We start from the raw sequence: 26281 nt of genomic DNA, 5'->3' as shown, positions 1-26281 counted from the left end.
GGAAAAAAGAAAGTAAGCAAACAATCACTATTGTTAGATTTGTCAGAAGTGTGAATCTCTGAAATGTTTCCAACCATTGAAGGCATGGTAAATGTAAATGCAAATGATCTGACAGTTGTAAAACAATGTTATTGCCTGGAAGTATAATCAAATTACCAGTAGGCCTACCATATGTTATTATTGCAAAAATGCATTCATGTTATAAAACAAATACATTTTTTTTTTTAGCATTTTTAACCCTGGCCATTTAAATTTGAATATAGGAAAACAACCCCACCCTAAACAAGGATGCTGCTATTCCAATGGCAAAAAGGCTAAAGAAGGAAATTCATAATAAAAGGTCTGTAATTCCCACATAGGTCCGATATGACTCTGAAGAAGGTGAATATGACTGTGCCCGACGTCAAAAGAGTATGTCAAAACGCCTAGTAAGGATATATTTTGTTGAATTATACATTAAACATGTTCAATACAAATACAAGTTTATTTGCCAGTTGTTACGTTCGGGCAAGAAGGAGAACAGAGACCCAGAAATGCAGGGAAACAAAGGTTTTAATAGTTCGGGGTGGTAGTCGGCACAGAGGGGGCGTAGCCCTGTAGGGAAGCAACCTGCCGGCTCTTCTGTCCGGGAGGTCAGGACTAGAGAGGGAGGCACGAGGGAAATCCCCCGATCGGGGAGCCGATGGGATGAAGCCGAGGGGACGCCCTGAGATCGTGGTCGTGGTACGTAGTCCGGGGTCGATGCCAGGGAAGTCAGATCGCGAACAAGGAACACGAGGAGATGCTGGACTCGGCGGGACAGGTAGGTCAAGGACGGGAGCGGGTCTGAGGAGGGAAGGCAATAATTTTTTAATCCCTCTCGCGACCCCTTGAAATTATTCCATGACCCCCAGAGGGGTCGCGACCCCCAGTTTGAGAACCACTGCACTATCTGACATCATAGTCAATGAGGATGGACTATCTATTGTCCATCTATTAAGTACTATTGTTAAAAACCTTGGTGTTATTCTAGATTCTGATCTTTCGTTTGATGTAAATGATTCTACATTAGCCGTACTGCTTTCCTTCATCTGCGTAATATTGCCAAATTAAGAAACATGCCATCCTTTCAAGATGCTGAGAAATTAATGCGTTTTTTACTTCCAGGCTCGAGTACTGTAATGTCTTATTATCCGGTCGTCCAAATAGGTCATTAAATAAACTATAGCTAGTCCAGAATACAGCAGTCCTCACCAAAACTAAAAAATATGATCATATTACCCCAATTTTATCTTCATTCCACTGGGTGCCTGTTAGATTTCGTGTTGACTACAAAATACTACTCTTAACTTATAAAGCTGTAAATGGTCTTGCACCGCAGTATGTGAGTGACCTCATTTGCAACTACATTCCAACTCGTACACTTTGATCGCAAGATGCAGGTCTTCTGTTCATACCCAGAATAAAGAATGTTACTTTTAGGGGAAGAGCATTTGCTCATAAAGCACCACAGTTATGGAATAAACTTCCTATTAGTGTTCGGAAATAATCTCTGCTTTTAAGTCAAGGTTTAAGACATACCTCTTTAGTCAGTCTTTTGGATATTAAAATCCCATTTTCTAAGGTGAATGGGAGATCTGGAGGTTCGTGGTTATTTGAGATTAAAGGTGGAAGGGGGGGATTGGTGCTGTCGTCCTGCCACTCCCGCCGATCACTTAAAGTTGTTGACGGTAGTTTGGCTTGACACCAAAATCTCTAGAAACCCTGTCTGTGCTTCCTTCCAGGTCTCTCTTTTAGCCAGGCTGCCATAGTTACTTTAGTACTTCTGGAGGTTAGGTTATGTTTAGGGCAATAACTATCTTCTCCATCTTCTCTTTTCCGAGTTGACCTCGAGCTGACACTACACCACTTGAACCCTCACCTAGACTCCATCCATCCATTTACTTCCACCTATCCGAGGTCGGGTCGCGGGGGCAGCAGTCTCAGCAGGGAAACCCAGACTTCCCTCTCCCCGGCCACTTCCTCCAGCTCCTCTGGGGGAATCCCGAGGCGTTCCCAGGCCAGCCGAGAGACATAGTCCCTCCAACCAGTCCTGGGTCTTCCCTGGGGCCTCTTCCCAGTGGGACATGCCCGGAACACCTCACCAGGGAGGCATCCAGGAGGCATCCTAAGCAGATGCCCGAGCCACCTCATCTGGCTCCTCTCAATGCGGAGGAGGAGCGGCTCTACTTTGAGTCCCTCCCGAATGACCGAGCTCCTCACCCTATCTCTAAGGGAGAAGCCCAGCCACTCTGCAGAGAAAACTCATTTCGGCCGCTTGTACTCACGATCTCATTCTTTCGGTCACTACCCACAACTCGTGACCATAGGTGAGGGTAGGAACATAGATCAATCGGTAAATCGAGAGCTTTGCCTTTTGGCTCAGCTCTTTCTTCACCATGACAAACCGATGCAGCGCCCGCATCACTGCTGACGCCGCACCAATCTGCCTGTCGATCTCCCTCTCCATTCTTCCCTCACTCGTGAACAAGACCCCGAGATACTTAAACTCCTCCACTTGGGGAAGGACCTCCTCCCCGACCCGGAGAGAGCACTCTACCCTTTTCCGGCTGAGGACCATGATCTCGGATTTGGAGGTGCTGATTCAGAGCACTCCCCAAAGGACTCCCCGAGGGACGTGGTCGAATGCCTTCTCCAAGTCCACAAAGCACATGTAGACTGATTGGGCAAACTCCCACGCACCCTCCAGGACCCTGCCGAGAGTATAGAGCTGGTCCACTGTTCCACGGCCAGGGCGAAAACCACACTGGTCCTCCTGAATCTGAGGTTCGACTATCCGACGGACCCTCCTCTCCAGCACCCCCGAATAGACTTTACCAGGGAGGCTTAGGAGTGTGATCCCCCTATAGTTGGAACACACCCTCCGGTCCCCCTTCTTGAAGATGGGGACCACCACCCCGGTCTGCCAATCCAGGGGCACCGCCCCCGATGTCCACGCGATGTCGCAAATGCGTGTCAACCAAGACAGCCCTGTAACATCCAGAGCCTTGAGGAACTCCGGGCGGATCTCATCCACCCCCGGGGCCCGGCCACCGAGGAGCTTTTTAAACACCTCAGCGACCTCTGCCCCAGAGATAGATGAGTCCACCCCCAAGTTCCCAGACTCTGCTTCCTCATTGGAAGGCGTGTCGGTGGGATTGAGGAGGTCTTTGAAGTACTCCTTCCACCGACCCACAATGTCCCGAGTTGAGGTCAGCAGCGCACCATCCCCACCATAAACAGTGTTGATGCTGCACTGCTTTCCCGCCCTGAGACGCTGGATGGTGGACCAGAATCTCCTCGAAGCCGTCCGGAAGTCATTCTCCATAACTTCGCCAAATTCCTCCCATACCCTCGTTCCGCTTGGCCTGCCGGTACTCATCAGCTGATTCCAGAGTCCCACAGGCCAAAAAGGCCCGATAGGACTCCTTCTTCAGCTTGACGGCATCCCTCACCGCCGGTGTCCACCAGCGAGTTCGGGGATTGCCGCCACGACAAGCACCGACCACCTTACGGTCACAGCTCCAGTCAGCTGCCTCCACAATGGAGGCGCGGAACATGGCCCATTCGGACTCGATGTCCCCCGCCTCCCATGGGCGAAGTTTTGCCGGAGGTAGGAGTTGAAACTCCCTCTGACAGGGGATTCTGCCAGACGTTCCCAGCAGACCCGCACTATACGCTTTGGTCTGCCAGGTCTGACCGGCTTCCTCCCCCACCAGCGGAGCCAACCCACCACCAGGTGGTGATCGGTTGACAGCTCCGCCCCTCTCCTCACCCGAGTGTCCAATACATGCGGCCACAAGTCCGATGACACGACCACAAAGTCGGTCATCAAACTGCGGCCTAGAGTGTCCTGGTGCCAAGTGCACATATGGACACCCTTATGCCTGAAGATGGTGTTCACTATGGACAATCCGTGACGAGCACAGAAATCCAACAACAAAACACCACTCTGGTTCAGATCGGGGGGGCCGTTCCTCCCAATCATGCCCTTCCAGGTCTCACTGTCATTGCCCACGTGAGCATTGAAGTCCCCCAGCAGAACAAGAGAGTCCCCGGGAGGAGCGCTCTCCAACACCCCTTCCAAGGACTGTAAAAAGGGTGGGTATTCTGAACTGCTATTTGGCGCATAAGCACAAACAACAGTCAGAACCCGCCCCCCCACTCGAAGGCGAAGGGAGGCCACCCTCTCATCCATCACGGTAAACTCCAACGCACAGGCACCCAGCCAGGGGGCAATAAGTATGCCCACCCTAGCTCAGCGCCTCTCCCCGTGAGCAACTCCAGAGTGGAAGAGGGTCCAACCCCCTTCGAGGAGACTGGTTCCAGAGCCCAAGCCGTGCATCGAGGTGAGCCCAACTACATCTAGTCGGAACCTCACAGCCTCGTGCACCAGCTCAGGCTCCTTCCCCACCAGAAAGGTGACATTCCATGTCCCTAGAGCTAGCTTCTGCAGCCGAGGATCAGACCGCCAAGGTCCCCGCCTTCGGCCACTGCCTAACTCGCACTGCACCCGACCCCTATGGCCCCTCCTACAGGTGGTGAACCGATTGGAGGGGGGACCCACGTGCCTTGCTCTGGCTGTGCCCGACCAGGCCCCATGGGTGTAGGCCTGGCCACCAGGCGCTTGCCATCAAGCCCCACCCCCAGGCCTGGCTCCAGAATGGGGCCCCGGTGACCCGTGTCCGGGCAAGGGAAATCATGAATCTGTGTTTGTATTCATCATAAGAGTCTGACGACCCGCACATTGTCTGGTTCCTCACCCAGGACCTGTTTGCCTTGGGTGACCCTACCAGGGGCATAAAGCCCCGGGCAACTTAGCTCCTGGGATCATTGTAACACGCAAACCCCTCCACCACGATAAGGTGTTGGCTCCAGGACCTAGACTCCTTGGAGATAATTACATGGAACCAACTGGGACTTGTAAAATTATATGGAATTGAATTAATGTAAATGTCAATTAAATTTCATGCTCCCTGGTTGCCCAGATGAGGATGGGGTCCCCTTCCGAGTCTAAGTTCCTCTCAAGATTTCTTCTTGCTAGAGGGAGTTTTTCCTTGCCACTGTTGCCTCAGACTTGCTTGGTGGGGTATTGGGTATGTAAAGTACTTTGTGACAATGTGTTGTATCCGGCGTGCGAGGCAAGCAGGGAAACAGGCAAGAGAACCGGGAATACTCAAAAAGGGGGTTTATTCCGGGCAGGCAACAGACGGCAACAAACATTAATGACGGATCTAGGGATACTGACACAGATGTGGACTAAATACACAAGAAAAGCCAGGATTCACCGGAAACAGGTGCACACAATCGGGAAGTAACACGAGGTAACGAGGTGGGCGTGGCACACAGGAGGGGCGAACGAGCAGGTCATGACACAATGACTGTTGTTAAAAGCACTATATAAATAAATTTGAATTGAATTGAATTGGATAGAAGATGGTATGTTCAATACAAGATGGAATTTATTTAAAAGAAAATACTTTCTTCTTTGGGGAAGAGTTCAAAATATCATTGTCATTATATATTGATCACTTCAAGGTCAGCAACCCCTTAAGCACCTCACAAAAGACTGACAAACTTGTGGTGTCTACTGGATTTTGAAAAACTTGCCACCAGGGTCTCATTCACCACTTTCGTCTATATATTTGTGTTGTGTTGTGTAAGACAAGCGATCTGAAGGAGCCACTTCTATGAGATTTGGTCACTTTAGAGAAGTATCACAATTTTATTTCAGGATTTGGAAAGATAGTGAAAAGAATATCCCTGCAGATAATCTGGCAGCCCACAGCATAGCAGGCTTTGTTGAAAATTTCTCTGGGGAGTACTTCTGCAGGTAACAGGACAGAAATTCAGGCTAAGGCTTTTCAGTCTGGTGATTTTGTCCTACGAACAAGAGATACATAATGTACATGTTAAATCTGCAAAAGACAATTTGTCTGTCTTTTGTGGAGTAAGGAGAGGGTGTGTGTTAACAAAGAATTTATCTCATTTTCATGTTTCCCAAGGGTCCCCTCCAGATATTGTACATGACTTACTTGAGGGCATCATTCCATTTGAGCTTGCACTTTGCTAATTTCCAAAAAGTATCTCTCTCTTGATGCTCTGAATGCATTGATCCAGGGGTTTCCATATAAGTTGGGGGATAAAGTGAACAGACCTCATAGTATTCCATGCAACTATGCATCTTCACAGACTATTGGAGGGATGAGAATAGGAATTTATTGAGATTGCTGCCATTTATAATAGGAGATTTGATACCAGAGAGTGAACCAGTTTGGTTGGTACTCCTTGATTTGAAAGAAATGGTTGAACTTGCGGTTGCCCCTGTTCATAATATAGAAACAATCACATATCTAGATTGCAAAATAGTAGAACACAGGTACAGGTTTCTTGAACTTTTTCCGGAAAGATTCTTACCAAAACATCATTTTCTTGAATATTACCCTCAAAGGATTCAATTCTTCAGGCCTTTAGTGGGCTAGTGGACCATGAGGTTTGAAGAAGAACATAGTTTCTTCAAACAAGTAGCTCTCCATACAAATTGTTTAAAAAATATAGGACTCATATTGGCAATGAAACATCAGCAAATGATTGCTTATCATATCTATTTTTCCAGGCTCAACATACCCCCAATGAGTATCTCTACACTTCCTCTGGATGCTCTGCACAAGGATATAAGGGCAGCTTTAAGGCAGAATACCCTGAGATTAATGAGGTTCATCTTGCAAAAAAATTAACCAGCAGATGAATTACAGGATTGGTATGCTAATTGCATATGGGTCAGCTGGTGGTATGCTGAAATTCTTCAAATGTAATAAATACAAAGATGTGTACTTTAGAAACAAATATATGAATCTTACATCCACCAGTGAAATACAAGACCATGGGACACTGAAAGTTGTTTGCTTATCGTGCAATGAGAGTAGCTTCTGTGCTCGTGGAACTCCACCTTGCAGCTCCAGCATTCTTAAAACCTCACCCAATGATACTGTTACTTTGTTTTTGATACCAGTTAGCCCCTCCAAAATAGTACCATCAGCTATCACCACAGCACATATATCGGATGAGATATTTGGCGGCTGTACTGATCCATGAACGATACTATCACAGCGAATGCCAGGCTGAGACTGAAGCATTACTCTTTGTTTCCGCTGAGAGATGTGCTGTGTGACTCATTTCCACGTACAAGTTATCTTAGGTCGGCGTTCACGGTTTGACTTCTGAGATTCAGATCGAGTTCTAGGACATTTTTTTTTTAACTGGTTGGTTCGACTTTTAAGAAATTCGAGTTATAATGAGTTTGAGAACTGAGGTACCACTGTATTTAGACAGTAAAAATACATTTAGACAATGATAGACAGTAACAGTAATTATTATTATATAATATAATACATTTAAAAATAAAGATTTCTTATTAATTATTTTAATATTAATAATAAACCATTAATACATTTAATTATAATAATATTGTCATGCCCAGCGGGGACAGAACGGAGAGAAAGGCGCAGACGTCAGGGTATCGGGGAATACGGGCTTTAATTACAGGTAAAGCAGGCAAAACGCAGACGGACAATACAATGACCGGACTGGGGAAACAAACTGAAACACGGACTAAATACAGAGGACTAATGACAACAACCAGAAACAGCTGATCACACGGGGATTACACACGGGGTTAACGAGCGGACGATCGGGGCATGACACATTGTTTGGATACATTTATTTTCTTACTTTAAAAAATACTGTTTTGATAAATGTGCTTAGATGTGCTTACTACAGTATATGCTCTTCTTGTTTTGTTCAGTTCATTTTGTGTTGAAATGCTAAAAAAACATATTTCGGTGTAATTTTTTGGGGCCGGGAACCAATTAATTGGTTTTCCATTATTTCTTAAGTAGAAAATTTGATCAGAAGTCGAACTTTTTAGGATTCGATCCAGAGTTCTGAACGGATTAAGTTCGAGTTCTGAGGTACCACTATATTGTCAATCCAAGCCCATTATGTCACAATTAATTTTTCCTGGGTTGGGCAAAATTGCAGAAAAAAACCATATACAAACAGAATATGCGCACTAAGGTGTAGGTCTATTAGTTTACGTTGTGGTGATTCTCAGGTTGGGGATTGGGTGTTGATACTGGAGTGCAAAATTAACACCGATGGAAGATGGACAAGAAAAGGTCAAAGCTATCAGGTGCTCAGTTTAGAAAAAAGAGAAAAGAAGAGCAGGAGAAATGAGCAAAAGATAAAGGTAAGCAGATGTGTTATTGGATAATGGCAGGTATTATGCATGACATGTATCCTCAAACAAGATAACATTAATTAGTAGGGATAGGGAAATCTTCTGTTTACGTTTGTTAGCCACTTGGCTATGATAGTAAACAGTATACAGACAGTAGACACTGATGTGACTTATTGAATCTTTTGGACGGTGTTCAGCATAATATTAATTAGCCATTAATTGGAAGAGGTGTATTGTTGATTTGTCTCCTATTCTCAATGTATGACGAATTATAATGGCTGTTTGTTAGCCGTTTGCATACTATGCTACTCTAAAACTGGACGATAGTATTCTGTTGTAGTCTAGCTAACTTAGCAAAAAAAAATCCCTTACAATATTAGGCTACATTATTTAGGAAAGTTATCTTACTGTAATTACAGAGTAATGCATTACTTCCAAACACTGATGTTGTGATAGCCTATTCAATAAAATACTTGTTATACATATAATTCTGAATATTTGATAAATTGGGCAAAATTATATATTTATTTTAATTATGGAAATTATGCATGCATGTATCAGAGTTTTATATTGGGTTTCTATTCAGCGGCACTTCTGAAATATTTTGGAGCACCCTCTGCCACTGCCACTGCCCAAGATGAGGAGCCGTCCACCTCCTCAGCCACATACTGTATGTGTCTCCACAAATGTCTGATCCCAAGGATGAAGACCCAATTGCGGCCACTTCAGGTGTGATTGTGTGTAGCCTGAGTGTGTGTTTATGCGTGTGTGTTGCATAATATTTTGCAAAGACTGTTCTGCCACTATGAATGCTGTGTATTCCAAATAACTTATGAATACTAATGCAAATGTATGCTCATAGAAATGCCTGGAGCTGAACCGCCTGAGGATGAGCCCTTTCCTACGGATCCTGCAAACTGACCTTCAGATATCACTGACAGCATTCGAATACAGCTGGTTTGCAAAGGACCAAGTAAGGTAGCACCAGACTTTGTTTTCCCTAGAAATGAGGGTGATGGAAGAAGTTGCCACCACCAGTATTTTAAGAAAACACTAGTTAACGGTGAAAAGATGTCTAGAAGCTGGCTAGTATATTCTGAGAAAAACAACAGCCTTTTTTTGCTTCAGCTCAAGCTGTTTTCTAAAAGACATATCAATTTAACAATATCTGGACTGACAGATTAGCAGCAGTTACAGTACTGTGATTTTTGTGAAAACCTGACTGAAATGGAGACAAAATAGAGTTGGTGGCCAAAAATTCTTTGACCTGTTCACTGACCAGAGATTCAAGCACCTTTGCTAGGACTGAAAGTTTAGAGATCGGTCTGTAATTGATTAGAATATTAGGGTCACCTCCTTTTAGGAGAGGAGTAACAAGGGCAGATTTCCAATCCAAGGGGATTTCATTTGAAGTCTAGGGCAGGGGGGCCCCGATGATTTTTTCCGCTGCCCTCACTGTTCGCTGCAGTCTCCTTTGGTCCTGTTTAGTGGTTGCTCCAAACCACACTGTGATTGATGAGCAAAGGACAGACTCTGTAGGTGTATGTGAGAATGTAGTAGGGCCTACTCATGCCTGCAACTATACCCTTGATTTGATTCTTAGCCATGGTATTCTGGTGGAACACATAACTATTGTACCTCAGAATCCTCTGCTTTCAAATCATTGCTTGTTAACATTTGATATACAGTATAGCCTCCCTTTGGCCCTAGCTCCAGAGTACAGTATCAGACGTTCCATTGCCTCCTTAACAGTGTTTCTCAGCCAACTTCCACAGTCCTTCAACCTTACATCTGAAGCCCTGTGTGAAAATGAACTTGAACTGGTAACTGGGAACATGGAGAAATTGTTTTGCAGCACTCTAGATCTTTTAGCTCCACTTAAGAAGATAAAGCATAGAGATAAGAAATCTGCCCCCTGGTACTCTGACCATACTGTACACATGAACTTAAAAATGTTTCATGCAAGCTAGAGCATAAATGGCACTCAACTAACCAAGAAGATTTCAGATCTACCTGGAAAGAGAGCATCTAAATACAGACAAGCACTTGCAACTGCTAGATCTGTGTACCTCACCAGACTAATTGAAGGGAACAAAAATAATCCTACATTACTATTTGAATCTGTGTCTAGGTTAACACAGAATTCTTCAACATTAAACTCGCAAGTCTCAAAAGCTCTTAAGAGTGATGACTTTATTATATTTTTAAATGGTAAAATAACTAAGATTAGACAGACCATCCAGTGCATGTCTATAGCTACATACAGCTGCCAGCCCCCTGCTAGTCCTACGTGTACTGATAATGTGACCTTTGAATCTTTCCTTCCTATAAATCAGTCAGAACTTTTTAGCTTACTTTCCTCCTGCAAATCCTCTACTAGCCTTGTAGACCAAATTCCTACAAAATTCCTAAAGGAGATTGCACCATTGATTGTTAAATGTGTTAAACTCGTCTCTTAGCCTTGGATATGTTCCAAAACCTTTTAAAATAGAAATTAGCCATGATTTCCAAATCTTGAACCTAGTGATTTAGGAAATTATAGATCTATCTCAAATCTTTCATTCATATTAAAGATCCTGGAAAAAGCTGTTGTTCTTCAGCTGTCTGTGTTTCATTGTCATGCTGATGATATACAGTTATATATATCTGTTAAGCTGAAGGATGCATCACAGCTCTCTTGGTTAGAAGACTGTCTACTAGATATCTGGTGCTGGATGGCAAATAATTTCCTTATAATGATAGATACTTTATTGATCCCTGTGGGAAATTGCTTTTATGCCTCCCTCAACTTGCTCTTTGTAGAGTAAGTTGCCCATGAAGGGTGGCCACCTGTTGGGGCACCCAGGGAGCTGGGGGTTAAGGGCCTTCCTCAAGGACCCACTGCTGAGGCTGGGTTTGAACCAGTGACCTTGTGATTACAGGTACACAGGCTTAGCCCACTGAGCCACACGCTGCCCCTATGTGTTATGTTAAACACAGAAAAAACTGAAGTACTGTTAACTTGTCCATAGACTGCTCGAAATAAGTTTGACAACCTCAACTTCGGTGGTCTTCCTACCCAACCTAATACAGTGGTCAGAGATCTTGATGTTCTGGTTAATTCAGATTTATGTTTTGATGCTCACATAAAAAGTATTACTAGAACTGTGTTCTATCATCTATGAATCCAAGTTTTGAAAGATGCTCTCCTTTCATGATGCGCAAAAACGAATAAATGTCTTTATAACGTCCAGATTTGACTGGAAGTCCTTTCTGGTTGCCAATCTGGATCCTTACATAACCTTCAGCTGGTATAAAATGCTGAAGCCAGAGTTCTTACAAACACTACAAATGTGATCATATTAGCCCTGTTCTATGCTACCTTCAATGGCTTCCAGTTAAATCTCGGATTGACTACAAAATACTGCTATCAACTTATAAAACAATGAATGGCCTTGCACCAGAATACCTTAGTAATCTGCTGGCCTTATACAACCCTCCTCGATTTTTTAGATCTCAAGGAGCAGGATATCTATTAAGAACATAAGAACTATACAAACGAGAGGAGGCCATTCGGCCCATCGAGCTCCCTTGGGGAGAACTTAACTAATAGCTCAGAGTTGTTAAAATCTTATCTAGCTCTGATTTAAAGGAACCCAAGGATTCAACTTGCACTATGTTATCAGGAAGACTATTCCATACTCTGACTACACGCTGTGTAAAGAAGTGCTTCCTTAAATCCAGTTTGAAATGTTCTCACGCTAATTTCCACCTATGGCCACGAGTTCTTGTATTTGAACTAATGCTGAAGTAACTATTCGGTTGAACAGCATCCAAACCTGTTAGAATCTTATACAGCTGGATCATGTCCCCCCTCAGTCTCCTTTGCTTGAGGCTGAACAGATTTAGCTCAACTAACCTTTCCTCGTATGACATTCCTCTAAGACCAGGAATCATTCTTGTGGCCCTACGTTGCACCTTTTCTAAGGCCGCAATGTCCTTTTTAAGATATGGTGACCAAACCTGCACACAATATTCTAGGTGAAGTCTCACCAAGGAATTGTATAATCTTAGCATTACCTCCCTTAACTTAAACTCCACATACCTGGAGATATACCCCAACATCCTATTGGCCTTTTTTATTGCTTCCCCGCACTGGCGAGAATGAGACATGGAAGCATCAACATACACACCAAGGTCTTTCTCATAATCAGCTACCTTTATTTCAGTAGGTCCCATAAAATACCTGTACTTTATATTTCTGCTCCCTACATGGAGTACCTTACATTTGTCTATGTTAAATTTCATCTGCCAGGTATCGGCCCAGTCACTAATTAAATCAAGATCCCGCTGGAGCTGCTGAGCCGCTAGTTCAGTATCTGCTACACCACCCACCTTGGTGTCATCTGCAAATTTCACCAGTTTACTGTATATATTGATGTCTATATCATTTATGTAAATTAGGAACAATAGTGGTCCTAAAATTGAACCCTGCGGTACCCCACTATGAACGCAGACCCACTGTGACATTGTGCGTCTTATAACTACTCACTGCTTCTTATCTGTTAACCAGTTATCAATCCAGGTCGCTACAGTTCCTAAAATACCTGTCGCTTTGAGTTTAAGTAAGAGCCTCTTGTGGGGGACAACATCAAAAGCCTTTTGGAAATCTAAGTAGATGACATCATAGGCCTTCTTATCATCAACTTCCTGAGTAGCTTCCTCAAAAAACTCCAACAGATTTGTTAAACAGGATCTACCTCTCCTAAATCCATGCTGGCTATCCCTCAAGATGTTATTTGAGTCCAGGTAATCTACCATTTTCTCTTTGATTATAGCCTCCATAACTTTACCAGTATTAGTACCTAGGGTAGAAATAACTGGTAACTATGGTAGGCTGCAGAGCTTTCTCTCTTACAGAGCTCCTCAGCTGTGCAATAGTCTTCCACTGGAAGTGCAGGATTCATGCACAATCTCAATATTCAAGTCTAGACTAAAAACACACTTGTTTAGTGTAAACTATAGGTACTCTACAGTAGTTCTAGCTCTAGCTAACTGCTCACTCCCAGTCAGACCTATAGTGTGAAGTGCAGAGCTAGGTGGGCATCGGTGCCATTGGCCTTGGATGAACTGAACTGTCAGTGCTGTCACTCTAGCTTTACACTCCCTTGTGGAATTGGAGTGCTGACATTTCAGGAACTCTCCATGCCTGCGTTCCCACCTGCCTCTCCCTCCTACTTATGTTGCCATAGCCATATCTGCCGGAGCTTACATATTGCACTCACTTGACTGTTTGCACTGTCACTCCCCTACTTAGGCTAATTGCACATTTTACTTTCCCTACTCCTCCTGGGGTGTGCTGCCTGGATACCCCAAATTTTCAAGGTATCCTGCCTACCCTGCTGCCAGCAATGTCTCCACTACCTGTGATGTCCTTCCGACCTGCAGTTGTGTATAATTTCAGGGGAAGGTGCTTTAGCATGTATCCCACTTATCTGTAAATAATGTTACATATTACCTTGGGGATGCATTTTAATTGGTTGTATTCATGTTGAAACAATACCATTATTTTGCAAAATGAAATAGATATTAAAGATACTATTTGGATTTTTTGTGGAGAACTTAGAATTTACAAAAAGTTTGCTTTTATTAATGCGTTGTTTATGAATTATTTATTGTACAAGACAAACAGAAGTTCTATTTTTAACATATGGCACTTATAGAAATAAACTGTAAAGAAAGATTTCCACTGTATGTCTGGTTATTTCATTTCTGCCACATGGATGTCCAAAACGAGTTGTTGCTGGGGCAGCACCATTTAAGGGACATATTAGTATCTATTGGAAAAGTACATTTTTGTCATTGAGGGAATATAACTGTACTTAATAGGTACAGATTTCTGAAGTACAAAAGAGGACTCCCACTAAATTGTTCTTCAGTAGGGTTCAGCCCCAGCATCAACCCTATTTCAAGTTTTATCCATAGAAACAAACGGGGTCTATTTTTTATCTCTGGAAAATTATATATAAAACACAGGATGAAAACCTTCTGACACAAGAATTCTAATACATTTTGATGAATATTACATACTAATCACATACTATGTAGTTTACTAGATAACGTACAGATGGTCTTCGCTTTACAGTGGTACAACTTAGAATATTTCAACTTCACAATGGTGCAACAGTAATGTACATTCAGTAGTCAACTTTGAATTTTGATCAGTTCTCAGGCTAGCAATATGCTGTACAATTCACTCTACTAACACCAGGTGACAGCAACATCCATTGAATCATGCTTTCAGTCTCTGTAGTGATCTCGACCATAAACATCTCATACAATGTTTAACATATTGTACATATTGTTTCAACTTGTATCCACTTATTTGCTTACTGGTATTTAGTTACAGTAATTATTTACTTATTCAATGACAGTACTTATATTTGCTTACAATATTTTCCACTTCATCGAAACGTAATCCCATCAAGCCAAGGAGCACCTGTATATAAATAACTGTTACTCAGCATTTAAATGACATACCTGAAACCCAGTTACTTTATATACAGCTTAACAAATTCACAATTATGTCAAAAACCCTGCAAATACACATAGTTGTTTAAAAAAAAACTTACAAAACTTCAATTCAATTTAGAAAAACAAACTGATAAATTCTTGAAAACCAATGTACCTTACATGTCTTGACTATGTAGTTTTACATATACAACAGGCAGTATCTTTCTAAGGCCACTATGTTGTTCAATGTTGCATTGTAAGAGTTCTATAGTGTGATTTCTTTCAAAAAGAGACTACTAACTCATCTTAGCAAGTAACACTATAATAAATCTAACATTATGTTTAATAAATTTTTCTCCCTTGTATTTCGGAAAATTTTATTCATTAAAATTCAGGCCAGCGATACAAAATGGGCAGATGGGCAGTGCCACATCTAAGTGTGCGAATTCCAAACTTAGTTCAGCAAATGTGTTATACTTTATTGAATCCTTGCTTAGTCAAAACCAACTGCTGCAATTACATATTTTAATTGTTGACACTGTCAACACTTTCACACATGAAGAGCTACATTATAAGCAAATTTATAGCAATAATACCATTGGCAATGAAACACAGATGCTTGAGAAATATTCAGGCTTATGGACAGGAGGGAACTGCTGGAATATACAGAGGGATAAAAACTCAACCTCCAATTCTTTTATAAAGGCATGGATAGTATAACCATATTATGATTAATAATTGAAAATAATCCCATTGCACTACATATGACGATCAAAGCTAGCTGTTCTGGGAGGAAAAGGGTGGTTGTCGTTGCTTTGACAGTAGACTGGTCATTTTAGAAGGTCAGCTGAAGACAATGGGCATGGAGCAGAGCCTGTCTGCTCATCCCACCAGTCACTGCTGAAGCTTGTTTTCAGGCTTGCCTTCAGTGTTTTCCCCTTAGTTTCAAAGTGTCGTCCTGCACAAACGCGTCTTGAACCTGTCTACGCAGCACCTCCCTAGGAAGCCCATCACAGGTGGACTGTTCTTCATATACCCTGTGTCTCCTCCACACCTCGGCCTGCTCTCCATCCACCTCTTCTTCATCTTCGTCTTCCCCATCAGCCTCATGTTCATCCTGCAGTTGCTTGAACAGTTTAGCTTTCTCTGGTGTTTCTGTAGGGTAATGCACAGAACAGCATGCTATGCTACTCTGCAGGAATTGCAATCAAAGGTAAAAAAAAAACAAAAAACACTGCAGGTATATATTTCTTTGCTTAACAAGTGAGGTTTTTAATGAGAAAAGCAGAAAAAAAGAATAGCAAATGAGTTTATATTGATTACAGGCAGAAATACATTTAATTATTTAGTTTTAAAAGTATCTGGATGTTTCATTACCAACAGCATTACAAACTTATACACCATGCACCACTGACATTTACTTACTTTGGTAGTAGTTTTGGGAGGTATATCGTTTGGATGGAAAGACACAGTCTGCAATAAATACCAGAACCTGCAGAGATATGGGACATAGTCAGGTTAAATCTGTGGAGTACAGCTATACTCTATGGAAGAATGCATGCACAAAGACAACTATGCGAATGTCACTTAATCTGATACTGAAATCACTAAGAAATGCTCACCAGTCCCAGGCCTAGACCAGATAAAAGGGTGGCCAGTGCAAAAATGGTGTATGATCCCCACACTGGAATCCCCATCTTCTCAGTGAGGTATTTGTGGCAATGCTATAACAAAAGAACACCGAAGAATGTTTTGCTACCTATATATTTTAAAAATTATTCAGTGCATTTGTTAACCAAAGACACAACCTTAGTTTTAAACCAAAACCTTTAGACAAGACATGCTTCCCTGCATTTCTTATATTAGGGATACACACCAATGCCTTACTTCCATGGAATTCCTGTTAAATTATTAGTATTAGTACAGACGCTCCTCTACTTATGAACTTTCAACTTATGCACTTTCAGATATGCGAACAAAGAGGACTGTAAGTCCAAATTGTGTTCGTTGGGCTCCCATTTCCTGTCCACAACATTTTTTTTTCTGCACGCCAATTCCGCCTAGTACGACTTCTGGCTGCTACTCCTGCTGCGCCAACAGCATAGCATGTGTACTCCCAGCATCCAAGTTCTTTGTACTTGTGTATACCCTTAACATGATGTTGAATAAAGACTTACGAACATTTCAAGTTACGAACGGCCGTTCAGAACGTATCTCATTCGTAAGTGGAGGAGCGTCTGTATTCCTGAAAAATTGGGATGACCTCTTCACACTAATTTACTCCATAGTTATGGTTTGGTTCTGCAGTTTAGGACTCATGCCCATGATTGATTTCACTGTTTTTTTGATGAGAAACAAAAACTTTGCATACAAAACTAATCAGTGTTCCAACTTCAAAAATACAGTTTCTGTACAAAAGCATTTTGAAACTCTTTATAACCAGAAAATCAGCAGATACTTAGCAGTGCAACAGGGGAAACTACTAGATGCACTAATAAATTCTCTAATTCGGGTAACTACTAACAGAGTAATAACACAAACATAGAGTAAAGATGACCTTTACCATACTGTTTCACCACAATCATTTTACACATTATGCCAAAAACAAAGGCCAAATTATTCTGAAATATACAGCATTTTATGATGTGTTATTACTTGAGCCAATGAAGACAAAGAGCATTCACAATACCCGTATAAACACTGAAAGCTTGAAGAGAGCTGACATTGTGTTCATCCTGAAAAACAATAATCATAATGTTACATTATTAATTATTAATTATTAAATTATTATTGTTGAATTTGATATAACAATCTCATTCCAGGTAATATTCACCCTCTTTGGGCCAAAAAATTTATGTGAAAATGCAAAACAAGGAGGCAGAAAGAACCTGTTGCAATAAAGTCAAGTGTGGTGATCAATGAATAATAAAACCATAGAATATGGTATGAGAACACAGGAAACTAAGTCATCACAATATTATAAAATGTCAAACTTACAGAAATGAGGAAGGGCCAAACCACGACAACACTGGCTCAATATCTTGCCACTTCTTCTCATCAATGAAAGTGAGAAAATCATCTTTAGTCCGTGCACCCCGATACCTGCGGAACATGCCGTCTTTACAGCTGAAACACAGATCATTGGATTAGAAATCAGAACAAAATCATTATCAGTGTGGCTGAACCAGCAGGCACTTCATTGCACCTGCTGCACACTGCCTGACCCACAGCACAAAATAAATTTTCATGGTGGGATGAGGTCCCCCTCAAACCAGTTATTTTAGTATCTTGCTATGCACCCTCATGTGGTCAATAAAAATCTGGAATTTTGAGTAAATTTTAAGTGTAACTCAAGTGCAACTTAAATCAACTTGGTCGCCACAATGTAATACACACATGACCCATGCATACACACAAACATGGGGTCTGGTAAAGCCATTTCTCATATCACTATGTGTGATAATTTTTTCTGAATGAAGACCCGGCAGTATAAGGAAAATATTATTAAAAGCCTACCTTATAAACTCTCCTCATGTCTGAAGAAAAAGTGAAAATTAAATTCTCCCACAATAAACGTTGTTGAGTTCTCCAAGGAATTATGGAATAAGTTGGCTGTGTTCACAACATGGCGGATGCAGGTTCCAGTTTCACTCTCAGCTGCTCTCTGTCATTGCAGTTACAACTTTGACATGATGTTGCATCTGATCAAGTGTACATTTTTAAGTGCAGATTTTAAACCATATACTGTTTTTGTGAATTGGTAACAAGATCCATCAAAGATCAAATAAGGTAATAAGTAAATGACATACTGATCCTGTCCAGAAGGAAAAGTGTCCAATCATCTCATCTTTTTCTTTGATGTAAAAAAGCATTCGCCTTATGTTTTACAGCTGGCTTTACATTTGTCAAATTGTCACACCGAAAAAATTAAGTGTATAGTCGGTCTTAAAATCTTTCACGCCACTTGAATGAAAAAAGTGTTATAACACAACTTTAGGTTAGCATGAACCTATGACAAAGGTTATATGTCAACATGACACAGAAGTTGCCAATGTGACCATTTATGACAGCTACAAAAATATGAAGAAACCTTTATAAATGCTTTTTTCAAGATATGGTGGCTGTCATGAAGGGCTTGTCATGCAACTTTATGATGAACAGCCTTAAGTAAAGTGTCACCTACATTTTTTTTTATCCTTTCATCGCTATTAAAAAAATTTCACTAGCGTTATGTCCAAGGGTGTAGTGTTTGTTTTTTTTTCCTTTCCTCCCCTCCTTTTTTAATCCCTATCTATGGTTGGTATTGTGAAAGGTCCCTGATGTCATCCTACCTGCAACAAGTGGACTGGCTGCCCAGACACATGCATGCTTAAAAAGTTCATGGAAGAATGGACTCGCGGGAAATTTTTACACTTTGTATAGAGCTGGGCTATTTCTGGTGTACTTTGTATGAATATGTTGATGTGTGACTATTGCTGGTGATTTATGCCCACTAGGGTGTGTTAGCTGCACACCGTATGTTCAGTACCTGTAGGGTTGAGTGTCATTTATTTTTATCTTTTGCATATTCTCCAGTTTCTCATTTATCTGGGGAGGCGGTTTATGTAGGCCTAATATATTTTTTTCTTGTGGGTTGTTTTATGTTTAGAGAAACCGATTCTGTTGCAGTTAGTGGTGCAGTGGCAGAATTCTCAGCTAGCTCATGGGAGGCCCATGTTTGATTCCTGGCCATTGCACTGGCTTTCCTTTGTTTTCTTATTTTGGTATTAGCTCACCCTAAAGCTGTATGGTTTGTTTTTGGTCCTGGATTCCTTTCTTTTATTGTCTATCACCCAAAATACAATTGTGCTCACTTCAAATGAACTGGATTGGCTATGTTTCTTTTTCTTATGTCATTTTTATGTTACACTCCTGGACAAGCCATGGACTCTCTGGAAACAGGGTTGTAAGATTAGCTAAAGGTGATGTAATTCCTAAAACGACTTGCCAAAAGTGGAAAACAGCACTTACTGATAAATAGTAGGAAGGGCTGTGATGATGAATCGGCCACTCAGCCCTGCAGCAAACAATAAAAATTGTTACTTTTTAACTCAATTAAACTTTCCTTCTCCATCACCAGCAAACAGATACAGCTTCGCACTGCATATACCTGGCTGCTCTGTGACATCCACCTTGGCGACACTAACACCCATATCATCTCCCCACTCTGCAAACTCGCTCCATACTGGCTGAAGCTGCTGGCATACAGGACACCAGGGGGCATAGCTGGCAAACACACAAGGACCACAGGATAAATTAGCATGGCAACTGACCACAACTAGAGCACAAACCAAAGAAAAAGAACTACAGTATGACATTTAGGGTTATTCTTAAAGATAAATCAGGTTTAATTTACCTAAAATATATTACGGAGCTTTCAGTCATAAACTACATTACACTGTTCAAGCGTCAAGATTTTTATTTGTCACACATGAATGTAGTGGAAAACCAACAGTAAAATGATTTTGCAGCTATTCCAGACTGAGCAATAAAGAAAGTAGAAGGATAAATAATATAAAATATAAATGGTATCTTAAAGTACTAAAAATGGACGGAGGGAGGTGAAATGATTAGCACTGTTGCCTCACACCTCTGGGACCAGGGTTCAAATCTCCACCAGGGTTCTATGTGTGTGGAGTTTGCATGTTCTCCCCATTGTGGGGTTTATTCTGGGTACTCCAGTTTCCCCCAACAGTCCAAAAACATGCTGAGGTGACTTGGAGTTACCAAATTGCCCATAGGTTTGCATGTGCAAGTGGTGCTTTTCCACCGCAACAGGTACCATACTTTTGTTATTTTCGAGAAAGTACCAAAAGTATGATACTTCAAGGTGTTGCTTTTCCACTGCATAAAAACTCCTTGTGGTCATCATAAACTCTTAGATGTTTTGTTGCTGGTTAATAGTAATCTTCAACTTAATGTACATAATACATGGTAACATAGGATGTGTAATATTGGACTCCATCTTAGGCGAACAACACACTTCTGGCTATTTTTGGCCTGCCAGTTAAAATGGTGGGTTCATTGAAAGCCAGAGACCTGCTCAGTATGTCACAGCAAAACTCATTTCAGAATGGACAATGAGCACATTGTGGGCTATCATACAGTATGTGACCTTCAGTTTGTGGTATACTCAGTGACTGAAGCAGCAAATTTTTTGAAGTACAGTTCTTATTTACTTCAGTTTAACAAAGAAATCTATTTACTATTCTTGCAACAGCTTTAATGCTTATGTGATGTGAATATAATTTACAAAATTTATCAAATAACATCCATCCATTTTCCAACCATGCTTCAGGCATTAGCCAGGGGGACACCCTGGACACAAATGTGCACATTATGAGCAATCTGGAAACTTCTATGGATCTATTTGCCTTTGGATTGCGAGAGGGTCTTCATCCCAGGTTCAGTAAACCATGCCCTTTGTTATGATCCAATAGGCCAGAGAAACACAGGCTTATTGTGACTGGCTGTAGTAAACATAATCCCGGTTCTATAATATTTAGCGTAGCTACATTAACAAGATAGCTTTGTTCAACTGATCTCAATTTATAGTAACCATGTGCGAGTTACCCATGATGGTACACAAATAAAAGTAAAAAAAAAAAATAAAGTAGAAAAATAGTGATGGTAATGTGACTAACTGATCCTTGGTTTTCAATCTGTAATTTTACTCATTGTATTAACAGAAGCAATAACAAAATGCAATAAATGAACGTCAACACTGCAGTTTCACATAATAAGCCTGTTTAAACTGGAACTTTGATACAGTTAACATTTGGGGTAAAATGAACTGATATCATAGCCAACCTGCACCTCACACAGACGTTAACTCCAGTACCTCAGGTAGATCTAATGATTGAGAGCAACTGCCAAGAAGTTGTTCCCATTACAACAGATACTGAACAGACATACTTGAAGAATTACCTCAGAGTGGTTGGGCAGTAATTATGGTCTGTCACAACTATCTGTCTAGCCCGAATAACTGCAAATAAAAATTAATTTATGAATAAAAGTATTAACTATGTGGCTATTATAAGGATTACTGTTACTCATGTAACAAACATTATAGTGTGATTTTGAAAAATGTACAAACAACCGCTGAAAAGGTGTTACCTACTGTCGAGTTTGCAAATGTTAGGCAATGAAAACAAATGCTAGATTGCAGCTAAGATTCCGTCACATGACTGGGATGTGGTTTACTAGACCTGGGTTGGAAATCATAAGAACATAAAAAAATTTACAAATGAGAGAAAGCTTTTCGGCCCATCAAGCTCATTTGCGGCTAATTCAACTAATAGCTCAGAGTTGTTAAAATCTTATCTAGCTTGCACTACACTAACAGGAAGACTATTTCATACTCTAAATGCTGTGTAAAGAAGTGCTTTCTCGAATCCAGTTTAAAATGTTCTCCCGCTAATTTCCACCTATGGCCACGAGTTCTTGTATTTGAACTAATATTGAAGTAACTATTTCATTGAACAGCATCCAAACCTTAGAATCTTGTATACTTGTATACTTAGTCTCCTTTGCTCAAGGCTAAACAGATTCAGCTCAGCTAACCTCTCCACAAAAGACATTCCTCTAAAACCAGGAATCATTCTTGTAGCCCTACTTCAAACCCTTTCTAAGGCAGCAATGTCCTTTTTAAGATAAGGTGACTAAACTTGCACACAATATTCTAGGTGGGGTCTTACCAAGGAATTGTATAATCGTAGCATCACCTCCTGTAGGGTATTTCCGAAACTAATTTAAAAAAGAAGAGGAGTCTTGTGGCTGACACGTGTTCCAAAAACAAATCATCTGGCACCTATACCTCCCCTGACAAACTCCACATACTTAGAGATATAACTCAACAACCTTTTTGCCTTTTTCATTGCTTCCCCAAAATGGCAATAGTGGGATATTGAAGCATCAACATAAACACTGAGGTCTTTCTCATAATCAGCTACTTCTATTTCAGTGGAACCCATGAAACTAAATCAAGATCCTGTTGAACCCTGTGGTACCCCACTGTGAGCGCAGGCCCATTATAACATGCCTCTAATAACTACCTGTTGCTTCCTGTCTGTTAACCAGTTTCACTCAAAGCTGCTAGAGTTCCTAGAATCCCTGCTGCTTTAAGCTTAAGCAGGAGCCATTTGTGGGGACCAACATCAAAGGCCTTTGGGAAATCTAAGTAGATCACATCGTAAGCCATTTTGTGATCAATTTCTCTTGTAGCTTCAAAGACCTCAAGTGTATTAGTTAAACAGGATCTACCTCTCCTAAATCCATTTTGGTTATCCCTCAAAATGTTATTTGAATCCAGGTAATCTACCATTTTGGCTTGGATTATAGCTTCCATTACTTTTCCGGTTATGCAAGTTAAATTAAATGGCCTATAGTTTGATGGATTACTTTTATCCCCTTTTTTGAATATGGGTGTTATATTAACATGTTTCCAATCAGAAAGTACCACACCAACAGATACAGATTTCTGAAATAGGTAAGGTCAGCAAATAATATACCTCATCTCTTTTAAAACTATAGGCAAAATGCAATCAGAGCCCTACGATTGATTTATTTTGACCTTAGCTAGGCTTTGTAGCACATCAGCTTCAGTTATACGTACATTGGTCATAGACGAAGCTGAATTAGGAATAAGAGTTGGTATGTTACTTGTGCTCCCTACAGTGAATACCTATGGAAAACAATCAACTATATCATTTTCAATTATAAGACCCCTACTATCCTGTATATTAGTGATTTAAGCTTTTAGAGCTCTATTGGAGTTAAAATATTGGAAGAAACTTTTAATGTCATCCTTAGTCTGTAATGGAATACGCCTTTTGAAATTCCTCTTAGTAAATCTAACATTATTTTTTAACTGCAGATGTATCTACTTCTGCTTTATTCTAATATCATTAGTTATTTTCCATCTGTAGAAAAGAGCCCTTTTCCTCATAACTTTATTTTGAATTTCCATAGTAGCCACCTTGGTTGCAGTTTCCTAGATTTAGTTTTGCTGGAAACAGGTATGAAGTCTTTATGAAGTCTTTTTAAAAAAAGACATGCCTCTTCAACAGTTTTGTTAACTCCCTCCAGTTTACAGTTTTTAGTTTCAGTTTCACATCATTAAAGTTAGCCTTTGGAACACTGTATATTTTTGTTTTGGACTTTGCTCTTCGGACACTAAAATTTACCTCAAATTTAACCATGTTATGATTACTACTGTCGGTGCCATTGGCTTTGGATAAACTGAATTGACAGTGCTGTCACTCTAGCTTCACAATTGCTTGTGGGATTGGAGTGCTGACATTTCAGGGACTCCCCATGCCTGCATTCCCACCTGCCTCTCCCTCCTACTTATGCTGCCATAGCCATATCTGCTGGAGCATTGCACTTCATATTGCACTCATCTAACTTTTAGCACTGCCTATAGTCTCCCTTACTTTGACTAATTGCATTTATTTCCACCACCTTCTCCTGGGGGGTGCTGCCTGGAGCCCTCAATCTATCAAGATGTCCAGCATACCCTGCAACATGTGACGTCGCCACTACCAATGACGACCATGCATCCAGCTCGCCGTTCTGCCTGTGTCATCTTCCTTGTATGACCCGCTCCCTGCCTTCTGGCTGCCTGGCGATTGGAGGGAGTGGTGGCACCGGCTTGTCATCTCCCCCCTGCTCCCCGTTTGTGTTTCAGATTTAACTGTATTTGACTCTCCCTGCCGGCCCCTGGAGGATGGGCTCCCCCTTTTAGTCTGGTCCCTCCCAAGGTTTCTTCCTTCTGGGGAGTTTTTCCTTGCCACTGTCGCCTATGGCTTACTCACTGGGGGCTTTGGGTGGGGATGCTGTAAAGCGCTTTGGGACAATGTAATGTTGTGATAATGCGCTATACAAAAATAAATTTGTTGTTGTTATTGTTACTGTCAAGTGGTTCCAAAACCTCAAATGTTCCAATCCTAACCTGGTTATTAGAGAACAAAAGAATGGCTTCTCTTCTGTTGGGGATTGTAACAAACAAATCAATCCTGTAACAATTCCACCATCTAAAGTTCATTTACAGCAGATCCAGAGACTATATGTCCAACTGTATCCCAGGTAATAAAATTTTTTATTACTCATAATCCTGATATCGCTGTATGACATTATGCCTTCCATTGCAAATACATTAAATGCATCATTGTCACACAACCATGTTTCTGTTATTCCTATATTGTCATAAGAGTCTGGTGAAATAAAAGCCTCTAAACCAGGGGTCACCAACATGGTGCCCGCAAGGACCACATGAGTTGCCCGCGGACCTGTTCTAAAAATAGCACAACTCACCAGTAAGCAGCGTCTAAATTTTAATTTTATCCTGTTGCTATTCTTCTTTAATCACATTTGCATTTATATACATTTGAAAATGACAATATAAAAAAGCATTTAAAGCATATTTATTATACATGAAGTTTAGATAAGTTTAGGAGGGCGTTTCAAACTGGTAGCCCTTCGTATAGCTCAGTACCCGTGAAGGAGCTCTCTGTTTCAAAAAGGTTGGTGACCCCTGCTCTAAACCATGAATTTTGTTTCTAATGCTCCTAGCGTTTAAGTACAGTCAACAAAGGGTAGGCCTTTTACGGTGTCCACTTTTATTATTATTTGGGGCTTTCCGTCTCCCCCCTCCTATATTCTTAACCATCTTCCTTGACCCCCCACCAGTCACTAGTTTAAACACTCAACTGTTGTACATATAATCGCATATACGCGAATTCCACACGCACACGGAAGAAAATGGAGCTTACCTGCAATCCAATATTGCACAAGGAGTTTAATTTAAATGAGACAGAGCAACAACAGACATTTAGAATGGCCGCAATTCAGATTACGAACTAATAATTTATGTATACCATTAAATTGAACACAGAAAGTGCCCTGTAACGTATCATTTTCTGACTTTACCCACAAAAATCATGTTACAATTCCCGGTAAATAGTATCTATAAACATTTCATTTACAGCTTATCTTTCCTGCTGTATTTGCTAAGGCCTGTACACATATCAGATTACAAACAGTTTATCACTTACATTACTAGCCAGCAGATATTACAACATCGATATAGTGATGTACAGTATATTGGGTTTGCAGCAGGAAAACTTGGTAACGGGCTCCCACTGAATATATGGAATGGCTGATGTCCGAAATTTCAATGAAAGAGACGAAATGAATGCAGTCTCGCCGTGTACGTGAAATACTGGCGACTTACAATTCTATCATCCATTCGCCCTGCAGGATTTCTTCCCAGTTGTCGTCAGTAATGACTCTGACGTGGTTCCTACTAGCCAGAGCCGAATGCGATCTCAGAGAAAGAGCCAAAATTACCGAGCATATCAGAAAATGAATCGCTGAAAGCCATTGTGTTATGCTACTTCTCATTGTAAATATTGTAAAAAACGACATGCCCACATTAAGCGCAACCTTCTACAAACTTCCGCTTGCTCTGATGCTACATCCACCCCTAGCGGA

General features: G+C 41.2%; 1 protein-coding gene across 1 annotated transcript; it reads right to left on the bottom strand.

Annotated features, from left to right (window-relative positions):
* Positions 1-13858: 13858 nt before the first annotated feature.
* Positions 13859-26281, bottom strand: LOC111858280 (thioredoxin-related transmembrane protein 1-like). Its single transcript, XM_023839907.2, has 8 exons — positions 26022-26281; positions 19899-20014; positions 19760-19805; positions 17747-17875; positions 17439-17484; positions 16372-16473; positions 16175-16241; positions 13859-15904 (listed from the first exon to the last, which is right to left on the bottom strand). The coding sequence occupies exons 1-8, from the start codon at positions 26213-26215 to the stop codon at positions 15675-15677; spliced, it is 930 nt and encodes a 309-aa protein (XP_023695675.1). The 5' UTR covers positions 26216-26281; the 3' UTR covers positions 13859-15674.

Source organism: Paramormyrops kingsleyae, chromosome 14 (assembly GCF_048594095.1).
Source record: "Paramormyrops kingsleyae isolate MSU_618 chromosome 14, PKINGS_0.4, whole genome shotgun sequence".
Classification (NCBI taxonomy): Eukaryota; Metazoa; Chordata; class Actinopteri; order Osteoglossiformes; family Mormyridae; genus Paramormyrops; species Paramormyrops kingsleyae.
The sequence above is the reverse complement of the archived record's forward strand: the minus strand, read 5'-3'. Positions and strand labels throughout refer to the sequence as shown.